At 34.6% G+C, this 15,744-nt stretch overlaps 2 protein-coding genes across 5 annotated transcripts in view; both read left to right on the plus strand.

The window, feature by feature from the left end:
• INTS2 (integrator complex subunit 2) overlaps positions 1–8,828 on the plus strand; it is a 46,554-nt gene extending 37,726 nt beyond the window's left edge. For all 4 annotated transcript variants that reach the window (XM_079131353.1, XM_079131352.1, XM_079131354.1 and 1 more), the window contains exons 20-25: positions 1,574–1,769; positions 4,193–4,444; positions 4,793–4,900; positions 5,259–5,364; positions 6,474–6,650; positions 6,758–8,828. In XM_079131353.1, coding sequence (XP_078987479.1) covers positions 1,574–1,769; positions 4,193–4,444; positions 4,793–4,900; positions 5,259–5,364; positions 6,474–6,650; positions 6,758–6,927 — 1,009 coding nt within the window. In that variant the 3' untranslated portion in view covers positions 6,928–8,828. The remainder of the gene's footprint in view (positions 1–1,573; positions 1,770–4,192; positions 4,445–4,792; positions 4,901–5,258; positions 5,365–6,473; positions 6,651–6,757) is intronic.
• A 1,761-nt stretch (positions 8,829–10,589) lies between these two features.
• Positions 10,590–15,744, plus strand: part of BRIP1 (BRCA1 interacting DNA helicase 1) — a 182,801-nt gene continuing 177,646 nt past the window's right edge. Inside the window, 3 exon segments of the mRNA XM_079131358.1 lie at positions 10,590–10,929; positions 12,580–12,702; positions 14,516–14,627. Of these exon segments, the coding sequence (XP_078987484.1) occupies positions 12,610–12,702; positions 14,516–14,627 (205 nt within the window). The 5' untranslated portion in view covers positions 10,590–10,929; positions 12,580–12,609.

Here is a 15,744-nt window from a genome sequence, read left to right on the forward strand (position 1 = left end):
AAGTTTATTTAGGGGCTCATAGTTTCACAGGTTTCAGTTTATAGACAGTCAGCTCCATTCCTGAAGGCTGGAAGTGAGCCAGAACATTATAGTGGAAGAATGTGGTGGAGGGAAGCAGCTCACATGATGATTAGGCAGCAGAGAGAGACTCCTCTCGTCAGAAACAAAATATACCCCAAAGGCCCATCCCCAATGACCCACCTACTCCAGCCACCCTACCTGCCTTTAGTTACACTTAGATAATCCTGTCAGGGGATTAATTCACTAATTGGGTTAAGGCTTTCACAACCCAATCATTTCTCTTCTAAACCTTCTTGCACTGTCTCACACATGAGCTTTTGGGGGACACCTCACATCCAAACCATAATAGTGTGGTTTTAAAAAATAATCATATTAAGTTATTTTATATTTTAAAAAATAGTTATCATATTTTCTATGTTAGAATGCATAGTTCTAACTCATCTCTTTTGACAACGGTATAGTATTCTATATGTAGATTATCAGAATGTCTGATTCCGAAATTTTGGGTTGGAGTTTGAGATTTTTTTCTTTAACACGTACTCTAAGTAATTCTTCAGTTTGAGGAAGCATGCTATAGTTTATTCAACCACTTACATGTATATAGATATTTAGGTTGTTTCCAATGTTTCAATTATAAATACATCTATAATGTCTGTGAAGGCACATATGTGAGTTCTCTCTGTAATAAAGATTGAGAAATAGAATTTTTTTTTTTTTTTCCTTGTGATGCTGGGGATTGAACCCAGGCTTTGTGCTTGCAAGGCAAGCACTCTACCAACTGAGCTATATCCCCAGCTCATTTCTGTTTTTTTTATATAGGGTTAGCATTTAGAGTTCTAGAGGTTATTTATCTCTCTTTTTTTTTTTTTTTTGGTTTTCTTTTTTTAAATTTAATTTTCATTTCTATTTTTATCTCATTTAAGTTTAATCTGTAACAATCTTCAAGGAATGAAATAGTGTGTAGCTATTTTATAGATGAGGAAACTAGCTTAGGAAGTATCTTCCTCAGGTTAGTGGATGAACCACTCTTAGAATAAAACATTGCTGGGGCTCAGAATATAGCTCAGTTGGTAGAGTGCTTGCCTCACATGCACAAGACCCTGGGTTCAATCCCCAGCACCACACACAAAAAATAAATAAATAAATAAATAAAATAAAACATTGTCTTGCTGTCTTGCTCTGCAAAAGGCAAGTAGAAGGAATAATCTGGTCTTCATCTTATTAATCATGGGATGTGCCTTTTTGAGGACAGCTGCTTTGCAGACTTGTATCGAAGAAGTCTGCTGGTAAAGAGTATCTTTTCAATAGAGCTTACATTGCATTTTATCGTAGCTGGTAAATTGAAAGAGAATACTATTTATATTACCTTAAATATTGAGAATATTTAAGATTCATTAAACTTTTATTTTGAGAACAAATACTTCAGTGGGAGAAGTTACCACTCTGCTGTTCAGGGTTTTCTAATTTTTTAAACTGAATTCATCATGTTCTGACTAATTAATACACTTATGTTCTTTCCGATATATTTTTCTTCTCCTTTTTCTGTATTTAGATGCCCCCCACTAATGGATATTACCCTACACATGTTGAATGGATATCTTCTTGCATCTAAAGCTTACCTTAGTGCTCATCTGAAGGAAACAGCAGAGCAAGATAGACCTCAGAATAATACAATAGGTTTAGTTGGACAAACTGATGCCCCAGAAGTTACCAGAGAAGAACTGAAAAATGCATTACTGGCTGCTCAGGTAAATTTTGCTGAAATAAAATTTTAATCCAAAGGGCATATCATGTCCTCTATGTATATCAGTGACATATTATGCTGTGCATTCCTTTTATTACAGAATCTATTACAATGATGTTACCTTTATTTTTGAATATTGGATGAACTGAAACCAGGAATAATCTTTATGATGAAAATTTAATAGTCATTTAAATAACATTTTAACAAAATATAAGTAATTCAGAGGTTATAGTTATCTCTTCAACTCATTCAACAAATATTTATTGGAAATCTACGTACCAAATACTGTTCCAGAGACTGGGGATACCTTGGTGAAGAAGACAAAATCTTTGGTTATTTATTTCTTACAAGCAAATGTTAGAAAAAGAAATTAAATATTGGAGACAGACAGTAAATAGACAAATGAGTACGTATATAGTAAAATGTTAGGCAGTGATAAATACTGTGACTGTATATGCAGTTCATCTTTTTATTAGAAAAGTTTTATAGCAATGCATAATTTCACTGAAACCTTAAGTAGTCTTTTGTTTTTGTTGGATTGAACCCAGGGATCCTTTACCACTGAGCCACATTGCTGGACCTTTTATTTTTACATTGAAATAGGGCCTTGCTAAGTTGTTTAGGCCTTGCTAAGTTTCCTCATGAGACTGGCATTGAACTTTTGATCCTACTACTTCAGCTTCCTGAGTCACTGAGATTATAAGTGTACACCACCATGCCCGGCTTAAATTGTCATTTTTTGAATAATGCAATTTGAGGTCATCAAACTAGACATGTCTTTTAGTTTGAAATATATATTCTGAAATCTTTTCATTGGCAATAGGGGAATTAGGAGTAATGACATGGGGCCACAATTCATACTGGGTGATACTGAAGTAAAGTCTTTATCTCACTTAATATGAATATCGGTAGAAATATATGTTTGCTGGGCTGGGAGCTGTAGCTTAGTGGCAGAGTGCTTGTATAGCATGGGTGAGGCACTGGGTTCCATCCTTAGCACTGTAGAAATATAAATAAAATAAAGGCATGTTGTTCATTTACAACTACAAAAAATCTTTAAAAATATATGTTTGCTGGGCTGGGGATATAACTCAGCTGGTAGAGTGACTGCCTTGTGTGCACAAGGCCCTGGTTTCAATCCCCAGCACCGAAAAAAAAAAAATATGTTTGCTTACAAGGTGTTGCCCACTCTCTTTTGCAGGTATCTACAACATTACACCAAAAAAATTCTAAAATAAATCTTTCCCTAAAAGTGAGGATAAGGGATTGAGGATTATAATAGTTAATGTCTATATAAAACTTATTATGTGTTGTGTGTTAGTCTAAGTTATTTACATATATTGTCATTTAACTTTTACAACCAACCTATGAGGTATGAAGTATTATTATCTTGATTTTTACAGATGAGGAAAATGAAGTTTAGGTTAAGTGATTTACTTAAGTTTATACATTTGGTAAATGGCAGAGTTGGGTTTCATTCCTAGGCATTCTGGCTCCACAGACTGGAAACAAAATCAAAACAAAACAGAATATCAGAAACTAAAAATCCCTAGCACAGCACAGATGGTAAAATAAGACTGACCTTATTTTATAATCATCAGGTTCTTAAACATTTAGATCAGGTCATTGTTTTCTTCTAACTCAGGCAGTGACTAATTTCAATGATGCATGTCATATATTTTTTCTTTTTTCTAAAACTCCTTCCTCTAGATGAAGGTAATTATAGCTCTCCTTCATATGTAGTGGCCTCAAGTACATCACCCCTCAAGCTGTTGTTCTATGAAATGACACTCAAGCTTGTAGGCTGAGCAACAGTGAATTGTGTAGGTGATGGGATTGTGAGGTAGAATCTCTTGTTGTAAAACTAGGGCCACTAAAGAGCCTGTGTTCAATTTGAAAGGGAAAAGAGATATGGGAAGTGATTTAGGCATTAATTATTATTATCATAATTATTATTCAGAGAAAGTAACTGGTAGCCACATGAGAAAAAGAGAGCAATATAGTTCAGATCCTGGGAAAAGCAGGAGATTAAGAGGAAGAAAGGGAGATATTGATAGAAGTTATTTTTGCCTGGGGCCTGTTTTGGATGTCAATGAATCAGAGTACCCTTCTAGGCAAGTTCTTAAATTGGAGTCTCTGGATTTGCCTTAGAATCATATGCCCTCCATGAAATTGTGCTTGTGCTTGTTTGCATACATTAATTTTATGGGAAGAGAGTTTATAGTTTTATTCTTAAGGGGTTCATGACCTTAAGGAGGTGAAAACCACTGTTCTATAAATTGCTCACTTCTGCTCTAAGACACACACTTTGTGTATGTTTAAAGAAATTGTTTTGTAATTTGTGTTCATATGGAAAGATAAATCAGATGTGTTTCAGACCACCATCTCAGAAACTTCTTACCTTCATTCTGTTTAATTTGCTTGTAGGATAGTGCAGCTGTCCAGATTCTCTTAGAGATTTGTTTACCTACGGAAGAGGAAAAAGCAAAAGGTGTTAATCCAGACAGTTTGCTTAGAAATGTTCAAAGTGTCATTACCACCAGCACTCCAAATAAGGAAATGGAGGAAGGAGAAGATAATTTGCTCTGTAACCTTCGAGAAGTTCAGTGCCTTATCTGTTGTCTGTTGCACCAAATGTACATTGCAGATCCCAACATTGCTAAGCTTGTTCATTTTCAGGTGTGTTTTCAAAGAGTATCCTTTATGGTTGAACTTTAATATCTTGGGGGTTTTGAATACTAACTTAATAGTGATCAGTTAGAAATTAGAGTAATATAAATGATCATTGTCTTTTACAATATGGAGAAAAATCCAAATTTTTATGATTTTTTTCAACCTAATAAAGTATTCAAATAATTTACCTCTAATCTAGTTCATCAGAAAATTTTAATGCCAGGATACATGTGGGCTCTGTAGCCTTCTGAGCATCTTTTATAGAAAGGGAGTAAAACCTTCATTTATGTTTTTGATCTATATTTATTTGACTTACAGTTATTTTTAACTTTTTCCCCTTTTTTGTTGAGATAGGGTTATCCATGTGAACTTTTGCCTCTGACAGTCGCAGGTATTCCATCTATGCACATCTGTCTGGATTTCATACCTGAGCTTATTGCACAGCCAGAACTTGAAAAACAGGTAATGAACATTTTTGAGCTTAAGAACATTTTGATTTCACTCTAGAGTGTTCCTAGTTATATAAACCATTTTAAAATTTTTAATACTTAAAATTTTTCCTTGAGAAACACGTAACATTTGGCTTGGTATTGGTCGTGCACGCCTATAATCCCAGCAACTTGGGAGGCAGGAGGATCACAAGATCCAAACCAGCCTCAGCAACTTTATGAAGTCCTAAGCAACTTAGTGAGACCCTCCTAAAACTAAAAATAAAAAGGGCTGGGGATGTGGTTCAAGTGGTTAAGTGCCCCTGGGTCCAATCCCCTGGGCCAAAAAAAAAAAAAAAAAAAAAAAGTAACATTTGGATTTTGTATTACAGATATTTGCTATCCAGTTGCTTTCCCACTTGTGTATCCAGTATGCATTACCAAAGTCACTTAGTGTGGCGCGCTTAGCTGTCAATGTCATGGGAACTTTGCTGACAGGTTTGTAGCCAGTCAATAACAAAAGCTTCTAACATATATTAACACATGTGGGGCTGGGGATGTAGCTCAGTTGGTAGAGTGCTTGCCTCAAAAGCATAAGGCCTTGGGTTCAATCCCTAGCATCGCAAAAAAAAAAAAAAAAATTAGCACATGTATTTTCTGAATTTAGTGACTCAGTTTTTTTGTGTTAATATGAGACAATAGACTACAATATATTTTATTACTGATTTAACTTACACCATCTTTGTGTTATTCTTCTTTTGAAAAATTTTCTGTTTAAAAATGTGATTTATTGATGAATAGGTAGGCAAATTTTATCATTCATTTTGTGAATGATAAAATATATAGTAAATAGATATATAGTAAATAGAATAAATTTTCCAAGTCTTATAAATGGAAGTCAAATTTAGTTTATGAATATAATTACAATTATGTCAGTAGAAAATAAACTGTGGTTTTTTACAAATGCTCAGAGTTCCAGAAAAATATAATTATATATATAAAGAACACATAAATATATTATGTGCTTTCTTAAGTTCTAAAGCATATTGTAACATTTTAACCACCTTCTGGTTTATAAAGTAAAATAGTATGAAAATAACTACTTTAAAATACATGGACTAAAATTCAATCCTTTAAAGTTATTTCATTAATTAAATTTAGTTAATTTAGTATTCTTTCTCAGCGTTCATTTTTATTTTCATTTTATTTACCTCATAATTACTTGTAGTGGTTCAGAGTTTATATAACCTGAATTCAATCCCAGTTTCACACTAAATGGCTGTGTGACTTGGAACAAGTTTTTTTTTAACTTCTCTAGGGTTTATTTAAGTTTTCTCATATGTAAAATGGGTGTCATAATGGTACTTTCCTCATTCATAAAATTGTGAGAATTAAATAATGTGGGCAGTGCACTTATCATAGTGCTTGGGCATAAAAAGTATCTTGGATGACTGACTAGACTGTGAACTCTCTAAAGGCAGGGGTAGCAGTCTCTTACAAAAAGTATCTCCAGTACAGAATATGGGCCTTAGTTTGTTGTATAGGCTGTGTATGTTGAACTTATATCTGCAAGATAAAAAAAATGCTGTTTCATTTCTTTTTAACAGTTTTAACACAGGCTAAGAGGTATGCTTTTTTCATGCCAACTCTTCCAAGTTTAGTGTCTTTTTGTCGAGCATTTCCTCCATTGTATGAGGATATTATGTCTTTGCTGATTCAAATAGGACAAGTTTGTGCCTCTGATGTTGCCACTCAGACAAGAGACATTGACCCAATCATTACACGTACGTGATAACTCATTTTCAGAATTCATCTTAATATTTTAAATAAGAAGCCAAGTTACTTTCTAGATTTCTTGTCCTAATTTGTTTTTCTTTCCTTATGTGTTTAGGTCTTCAACAAATAAAGGAGAAACCGAGTGGATGGTCTCGAATCTGTAAAGATTCATCTTATAAAAATGGATCCAGGGACACTGGAAGCATGGATCCTGATGTACAGCTCTGTCATTGTATTGAAAGTACAATAATTGAAATAATAAACATGAGTGTTAGTGGAATTTAAAAAAAAATTAAAACAAAAAATGAAGCTGCTCACTACATATATCCATCACGAATCTGCATCTTATAGCAGCTCTAAACTGAGTGGGATCAGTAATGTCTTGGAATTGCTGAAATTATTCAGTTCAACGTGAATACAATTTAGAACTCTCTGAGAATTATGCTTGCTTGTATTTGATTGGCACGTCTTTGGATCTACTTTGCTGGTATGTTTATGTTGTAGTAGCTTGAGTTTTCTTCCACTGGGAACACATTTAAGAAACTCATTACCGGAATGGGAATTTGGCCTTGTACTTAGCTTTTGAAGCAAAGAAAGACTGCCATGCCTTTAATTTAATGTTTCTCATAAAAATGAGTGTGTGGGTAGCCCTAGGGTTTTAACTGTGAGCTTGTAACAGAGTATGTCAAAGATCGAAGGATGGGAGGTCAAAAAAGGGATTAAGCGAGGGGAGAATTCAGGAAAAATTAGGAGTTAAATACCCAAATAGAAATCCTAAAGACTTGTAATACAAGTAATAGTAATGCAGGTTGAAATTCTAGTTCTCAAGAAGCAGTATTAAGGCTTTAAACAAAAGGCAAGTAGCTTCTATAAATGAATCCATAGAATTACAGGTGATGATTTAAAGATTTCAAATATTTGTTTCAATTTTTACTAATATATGAAGCCATATGTTTAAAGAGATACTTGAATAATTCGGAATTTGAAAATACTGGTTTAAAAGTGTTTACAGAAACATCTCTGTGTGAAGAAGAACCTAAAAGGAAGTCTCATTTATTTTATTTTTTACATTTATTTTTATAAGGCTTTATTAACTTATCAGATTCTCAGAGAGAGGAATATATGTCAAATTAAATGAAATTTAGAGCAATAAAACCCATTGGACTAAAGAGCTCTTGGTTTATCATCAAGATTATAATTCACATTTTCCTTTGAGAAGATCTTTGAGAAAATATACAGTGTTTAAACCTCAGGAAAAATTAAAATGTGGCAAATACTATCTTGCTGAAGGATATTGCAGTTCTCTTGTTAGTAACGTCCATTGATGAGGTAGATGCATTCAGGTAACCCATAATCCACATTTTCCTTAAAAAAAAAAAAAAAAAAAAATTCACTGTCCATTGTAGAAGGTACTTCTCTTTGCCCTCTGGGATATACCTCAATTTTCCCTTCTCCCACCCTACCCCACCTTGAAAACAGGTCTTTTCACTGGTAGAAGAAGTTAGGTAAGCTAATAAAGTGTTTTTTAAGAAAATAAATTTAACTTCAAGCCCTTTCACTAGCAAATAGTCACATCTCATTTTCCTTCTTTGTAAAATGGGGTTACTACTGGCCCTACCTCATAATGATATTCTATAAAAACTAGTTTGTAGCTGTTTCCAATCATGAAGTGAATAGTATCATGCGTGACAGAATATTTGTAACTTTTTATTAGATGCTTAATGTAATTAAGTAATTTTGATGTGAAGAATAAAAGAGTATGATGAAAAAATACCACAAGAATTTTCATATTTTTAAACAAGGCAGTTTTGTAGTCTCATAAGATTAAATACAACTGCTCCTGTTTTATTTTTAAACTGAGGCCTTGGAGTATTTTGTGTGAATAGGTATCCCTTAGGACTTACGAAAAGGTTGAAGTATGTTTTCTAACTGAATGCAGTACACATTTCCTGGATCAATTTTCAAAGACTGGTCAAAACCTGCTGTTGTTAAAATAACATGCTGTTTTTCATCAGCTTTGTTGATGATTGTAAATAAATGTGTAAATATATTAGTAAATGTTAATATTCATGTATTTTAAGTTAAGGTTATAAAATTTGTCACAATGTGATTTTTTATTCAAGTGAAAACAGATGTGTGCAGCTATTTTGGATATTGATTTATAAACATTCATATTCTTTATCAAATGAACTCAGTTTTTGGTGTTTCATTCTACAATAGTTGTTACCCTGAAAGGAACAGTTGAAGGGACTGAAATCCAGGATTGCCTGGTTCCAGAACTTAGGTATATTATGTTATGCCACACACCTTAAATGGCACTAAGAGGTTAGAGTCAATTGAAAACCTTTGGAATTTAAGTGAGGAAAATTATAGTTAACCCTACAGCAGTTACTTCAAATATTTGATCTTTTAAAAAATAGTAAAAGTAAAGTAACAATTGATTTATTTGTTTTTTTGGTGGTGCTGGGAATTGAGGGGCATTGTGCATTCCAGGCAAGCATTCTACCAATTGAGCTATATCTCCAACCCTTGAAGATACTTATGAGGATTTTTAAAAATAAATTATCCTTCATCCCGTTGTAATAGTAAATTACTCCTTCAGCTCTGCTTATCCATATGTATTTTCACATTACTGAACTGCTAACATTCAACATGGAGTCTGCTTTTTTCACTTTATAAGAAATTTTTTTCTTGCAAGTAGTTTTTTATGATAGTTTTATTGGCTTCAAAATTTATTGAATTGATATAACTATCTCCTAGAATGGGGAATTTATAATTTTTAATTACTACAAATAGGTAAATAGTATTACAAATTGAGGTATTACCACCTTTTCTTTTACATTATGTTTTTGGGATAAATTTCTGGCTCTGAAATTACTAGGCAATGGGTAGAATTAATTTATATGACAAGTTTTGTTATTTTGAGAATATGTAGTGAAACTGAACTGTGAGACGTCTTCTCCCTCCTCCCAGCAAACTTCCCTCTTCAAACTAATCATATGAATTTAAGAAACCCTCTCCGATTTTGCCTTTTGGGGATATTAGTATTTGAGTTAAGTTTAGGTTATACAGATTTCCACCCCCCTCCGGTATGGGAGTCAACCCAGGGGTGCTCTACCAGAGTTACACCCCAGACATTTTTGAGACAGGGTACTTGAGATCCTCCTTACCTCAACCTTTTGAGTAGCTGGGGTTACAGGTAAGCCCCACTGCACCCTGTTGGTTATACAGAATTTAAAGAACAATAAATGAATTTGGCGAGATCATGGCTAACCCCTTACCTTGAGGAAACTGAATTGTACACGACAAGTATAAACTGGTTTTAGGAAGAATGGAAGCAAATGAGCCCTAATGTAAGTAGAAGTGATTTGTTGCTGGAGACTTGGGAGAGCATTATCTGTGCCTGATTCTATTATCCGGGAAAGCCTTTGATTTTGAAATTGCCAATTGTCATAGAATCTTTTCACCTAGTTTGGCTCAGTAGTCTGGCAATTCCGCCACATTTTTTTTCCCTGATAACCATGGCTGTTGTAAAATTGGAAATTTTAAATTGAGCGGCACCAGAGGAGAGCTTGACAAGGCTTAGAAAGATGTTTCCTCTCGTTGGTTTACGGACCTTGAAAATAAGTGTTAGTTTCCAGAGAGTTGATTAACCCCATCAGTTTGAAACAAGCGGAGGAAGCGTTTTTTCTTTAAAAAAGCCCCTGGGGTTTACTCCAGTGCACTCTTCCTTATACGGTGGTTGCCTTCCGGTGCCGCCAAGTACATTGGGTTGGTTCTTGTTTCGGAGGCTTCCATTGGGTACTGAAGTTCTCGCCCCCTGACCCCTCGCTGGGATTGGCTGCTTTCTTTCTGGTCTTGGCAGGTGATTGGTTGTCTGAGCTCGCTCGGCGATTGGGTGTTGGGGTTGGGAAGCGGGAATTCATTCGGGGTTGTGTTGAGGGGACTAAGACGGAGCCGGGAAAAGTAAAGCGGCCGGAACCCGCAGCGCGCAAGGGAGTAGCAGTCAGCGAGGAAAAGAGAGAATTAAGGCTTGCGCCATTTTCTCTCTGCTAGAGATCTGCATTATTTGTTCTCAGAGATGTTATCTTCCCCCCCGTGAGTTGGAGCCTAGTTCGCGTTGCTTCTCTTTCCCCTCAGCACAGGCAAGTCTGAGGGAAGCCCGGGGGAAGCGCGCCAAGCCTGCCGGCATGGTTCCTCTGCCTTGGCCCTAGCAGCCTCTCCCGCCCTACTATGTGGACTGGATGACCTGGCCCGCAGGACTTCAATTGCCGCGGGAGGTGGGAGGTAAGGGGAAGGAAACCAAGGGAGAAGGGAACCTATCCTTTCCTCCTTTGAGCACAGGCATGACGTGAGCCCGGGGCCCTCTTTATCTCTCGGCGGGAGGCAGAACGATTTGTTTCTCCTTTATGCGGTCGGTAGGGGAAGCTGCTTCTTTCTGCCACAGCCCGGGCCAGGGATGTAGTTGAGTTGACGAGCTCAGAGTTCTTGATTTAGATTGATGTTAGATTGTCCTAAAATTCATTCTCAGAGCTTTACAGATAGATTTACAGAATCGTTTTTAGAACTGGAAAATGTAGTGATTCTCAACTTCTTTTGGAACACAAACTCTGTGAAAGGTTGTTATTTGCTTCATTCATTTTCTATCGAGTGACTGCTTTAACCATCTCCATCCCTCGGTTGAATTGAACATTTTTTCCCCACGATTGCAAAAATTCCTTAGTTGATAAAAGTGTATGTATGTCATTTCCTCCTTTTTTTGACCTCTGTAGGATATACGTATTTGGAAGAGAAATCTATGAACTTTCTCTTAAGAAAAATGCAATCATGCAGAGAAATTTCTGCATGCAATTTTAAGAGGTTACAGTCTCAGAATTACATTTATGGATCCTGGGTTAAGAAAGTGGTTTAGAAGAGTTAAGGATTAGGCATATTCTGTCTTGCCTAATTTTCATGAACAAACAAGGTTTGGGAGGTTAAGTGATTCACACACTGGAATTCAAACTTAGATTTGTTTTACTCCAAGGCCCATCTTCTTTCCATTATACTTTGCTGATCTTTAAATAAGAATTATTGAGTACCTACTATGTGTGAAGGCACTTTATCCCTGGCAACAATTTTTAAATTAGGGACTATTACAGATAAGAATCTTAAACCAGAGAAGTGAAAAGACATGTTCAGGACCTAATCTAAAACCTATGCTTCCTGAAGTCTGGTCCACAGCTTTTTCCTTCTAACTGCAGGACTGTAGGAAGGGGAAACAGGAATAGAATAGGAGAAAAAGAGTGGTGCTATGGAATTGGAGAAAGTTGCCTTGGGAACCTATTTGTAGATTGGTTATGCCTAAATTGTTATTCTTACATTTGTTATAAGAACAATTATTCAGGTTTGCAACATTATTTCATTTCATCTTTACAAAGGTTCTGTGGGTTACATATTGTTACTATCTTTATTTTATGGATGAGGATATCAAGGGCTAAAAAAGTAAACACTATTACATAATTAATATATGGTGGGGTAGAGATACAAATCCGGATTTGTCAGCCTTTTATTTTTTAGGTGATACTGGGAATTGAACCTAGGGGTGTTCTACCACAGCTGTATCCCCATCCCTTTTTATTTTGAGACAGAATCTTACTAAGTTACTAAGGGCCTTGATAAGTTGCTGAGGCTGACTTTGAACTTCCAATCCTTCTGACTCAGCCTTCTGAGTTGCTGGGATTATAGGCATGTGCCACCACATCAGACCTGTCACTCTTAAAACGTGTTCTTGACCCCTGATTTATTTATAAGACTAGGAAATTTCTTTTGCTTCCCTTTGTTTTGTTTATATATTTACTAAATCCAATTTTTATTTGTAGACTTCTGTCTTACTGTTGGGTGTCTGGTTTTCTTTGAATGACATTGTTTCAATATTGATTTTCATTTCTCTTGCAGTTAGGAATTTAAAGTAAACAAGAAAGCAGGATGTCCTCAATGTGGTCTGAATATACAATTTGTGGAGTGAAGATTAAATTTCCTTATAAAGCTTATCCATCACAGCTTGCTATGATGAATTCTGTAAGTGCTTTTTAGTAGCTGTCTTTTTTTTTATATCCATTTTTTTTTATTATCAGCAGTTCTTTAAGATATAGATACTTATGGTCCATAATATACATTAAGTATGTGAATATTCTCAGATAGTATTTAGATTGATAATATTTGCTGGATTCATGTGGAAAAACACTTTACCTTTGAAAAAATTAAAATTGATCACTACTGAACCATATGTGACTATAGTTAGGATGCAAGGAAGACTTTTCTGAAGAATATTCTCAGCTTATTTTCTTTAATAAATTAGTGTTTTCTACAAAATATTTACTGTTTTTTACAAAGAATATTCTTCTTTGCAGTGCAGTCATATCTGAGTATCTGTACAGGATTAGTTACAAGACCTACTTCCTATGTGAAAATCTGCAGATGCACAAATCTCTTATATATAAAATAGCACACCATTTGCATATTTCAGTGCATATCATCTCTAGATTAGTTATGCCTAATATAATGTAAATGCTGTGTAAATAGTTGTTACATTGTAGTGTTTAGGGAATAATGACCAAAAAAGTCTATACATAAACACAATTTTAATGACTATTTTTGATTTGCTGTTTGTTCAGTCCATGAATACAGAACACATGTATACAGAGGCTGACTGTATTTTAATCATCTAGAAAATTAATACACAAATTTGAGTAAATCAGCTTTCCAGCTTGTTAAATCTTAATATTTGACCATATTTACTCTGTATCAGATTATTACTACCCTGAAGTTGTTCTTTTTATTTCTTAGTTGTTTTGGACTTTTTTTTTTCAGTTGTACTGGGGATTGAACTCAAGGGTGGTCTACCACTGAGCTACATCTCCAGTGCTTTTTTATTATATATTTTTTTCTAGTGGGTTTTTTAAATTTTGAGGCAGGGTCTTGCTAAATTGACCAGGCTGTCCTCTAACATGCAATCCCCCTAGCTCAGCTTCCTGAATTATTGGAATTATAGGTGTGCACAGTAGTATCTCTCTGTAGAACTTTTTTTGCAGTGCTGGGAATCAATCCAAAGACTTCGCACATGTTGGAAAAGCACTCTGTCATTAAGCTGTATCCCTAGCCCAGAGTTTTGATAAGATGTAGCCTTATTGATTGTTAATCCATTTTAATTGTGACTTGGTATTTCGTTGCATGAATATATTAGAATTTATTTCTCCATTTTCCTATTGGGCATTTAGGTTGTTTACATTCTTTTGGAATTAGCAAGCATTTCTGGTATGAACTTTTTAATATATTTCCTGTGTTTATGTAGGAAAGGTTTGGGGTATATAATAGAACTGGATTTCGGCATCTTTAACTTTACTTCAAATTGTTAATTTTGTTTACACAGTGGTTGTAACACTTTGTATTCCCATTTGTATTCAGTATCCTCCATTTAGTTTTTATCAAAGATATTCAAAGGTATTAGTGTATTTCAGTTTTATAGAAATGATTGGTGTTTGCATAATTGAAGCATAAATTGCTCTTTTCATTTCTTCTATTGTTCTTGGTATGCTTATCTATCCAAAATAATTGTAGGGAGAGGTGTAAAGGCATAAAGTCTGGATTTAACTAACTATTGGGTCTTTGTGCTATTTTTGTGTTCCATGAAATTTTCTTTGCTGTTTATTTGTACTTCTGATAAAGAGAAACCTAATAAGGTAAAATGTTTATTGACTTTTTTTTTATTGTAAACAAATGGGATACATGTTGTTTGTCTGTTTGTACATGGGTTAAAGGCATACCATTTGTATAATCATAAATTTACATATGGTAGTTTATTGACTTTTTAAATTAATTTCTTCACCTGTAGATTGTCAGAGGATTAAACAGTAGTCAACATTGTTTGTTGGAGAGCCCCACAGGAAGTGGAAAAAGCTTAGCCTTACTTTGTTCTGCTTTAGCATGGCAGCAATCTCTTAGTGGTAAGTAGTTGCTTGATATCTTCAGGTAGTTTGTTGCTATCTGAAAAAAAATATGATAAAGTACTCTATTCAGACTGAGTTAACCATGTTCTAGGTAATTTAAATAATCTCTTTTAAGGTATTTCTTTATAATATGTTCTATATCTTCCCAAAGAATTTCAATATAGCAAGATATGTTTAATCCTAAAATATTCATATAATTTGGTCTTTTATTTGATAATTAGAGAGTACATGAGTGTTTTGAATGCCTAGAGTTATTATGAAAATAATTGGTTGATAATTGGCTTGTAAAAGATGCAAAAGATGAAGCTGTCATGATTCTAATATTGGGTTTTTTGAGGAAATCCTCGAATATATTTGCTTATCTGACTTTCATAGCATTAGAACATGGAATATATATATATATATAAAAACAACAGTCTAAATGTGCAGTGGCGCATGCCTGTAATTCCAGTGTCTCAGGAGGCTAAGACAGGAAGATCAAAAGTTCAAAACCAGCTTCAGCAAAAGCTAGGTGCTAAGCAGTTCATTGAGACCCTGTCTCTAAATAAAATACAAAATAGGGGTGGGGGTGTGGCTCAGTGGTGGAATGCCCAAGTTCAATCCTTAGTACACCCAATAAATAAATAACATTCTAGTTAATCTTACTAGTTTGGATATTAGATAAGCAGAGGTTTATTGTATTGTTTGCATGAATACATACTATTTCTTATTACTTTTACTTTATTTGCTAACAAAACACTTATTAATATTTGCTTTTATGAAAAATGTTATAATCTTCTTTTGAAGATTACATAATTTTCAAAGATTATGTAATCCAAAATGCAGTACTGAATACATTTGAGGTACCTAATTAGATGGCTTTGACTTAAAGTATTAGGAGAATTTGAAGTTAACCATGGGCGTATACGTGTATAGGCACATCTTCAAAAGGAAATGTTTGTATTACTGATGAGACTGTTAAAAATAAAAAGTAAATATTTTATAAGCTTTGGAGTGTCCATTTTGATTCCTACTAATGTTAATCTTTGGGGGGAGAAAATGAGATTATCAGCCGAGTGTGGTATTGCATGCCCATAATCCAACTAGCTCAGGAGGCTGAGGCAGGAGGATCACA

The sequence above is a fragment of the Sciurus vulgaris genome (genome assembly GCF_902686455.1).
Source record: "Sciurus vulgaris genome assembly, chromosome: 3".
NCBI lineage: Eukaryota > Metazoa > Chordata > Mammalia > Rodentia > Sciuridae > Sciurus > Sciurus vulgaris.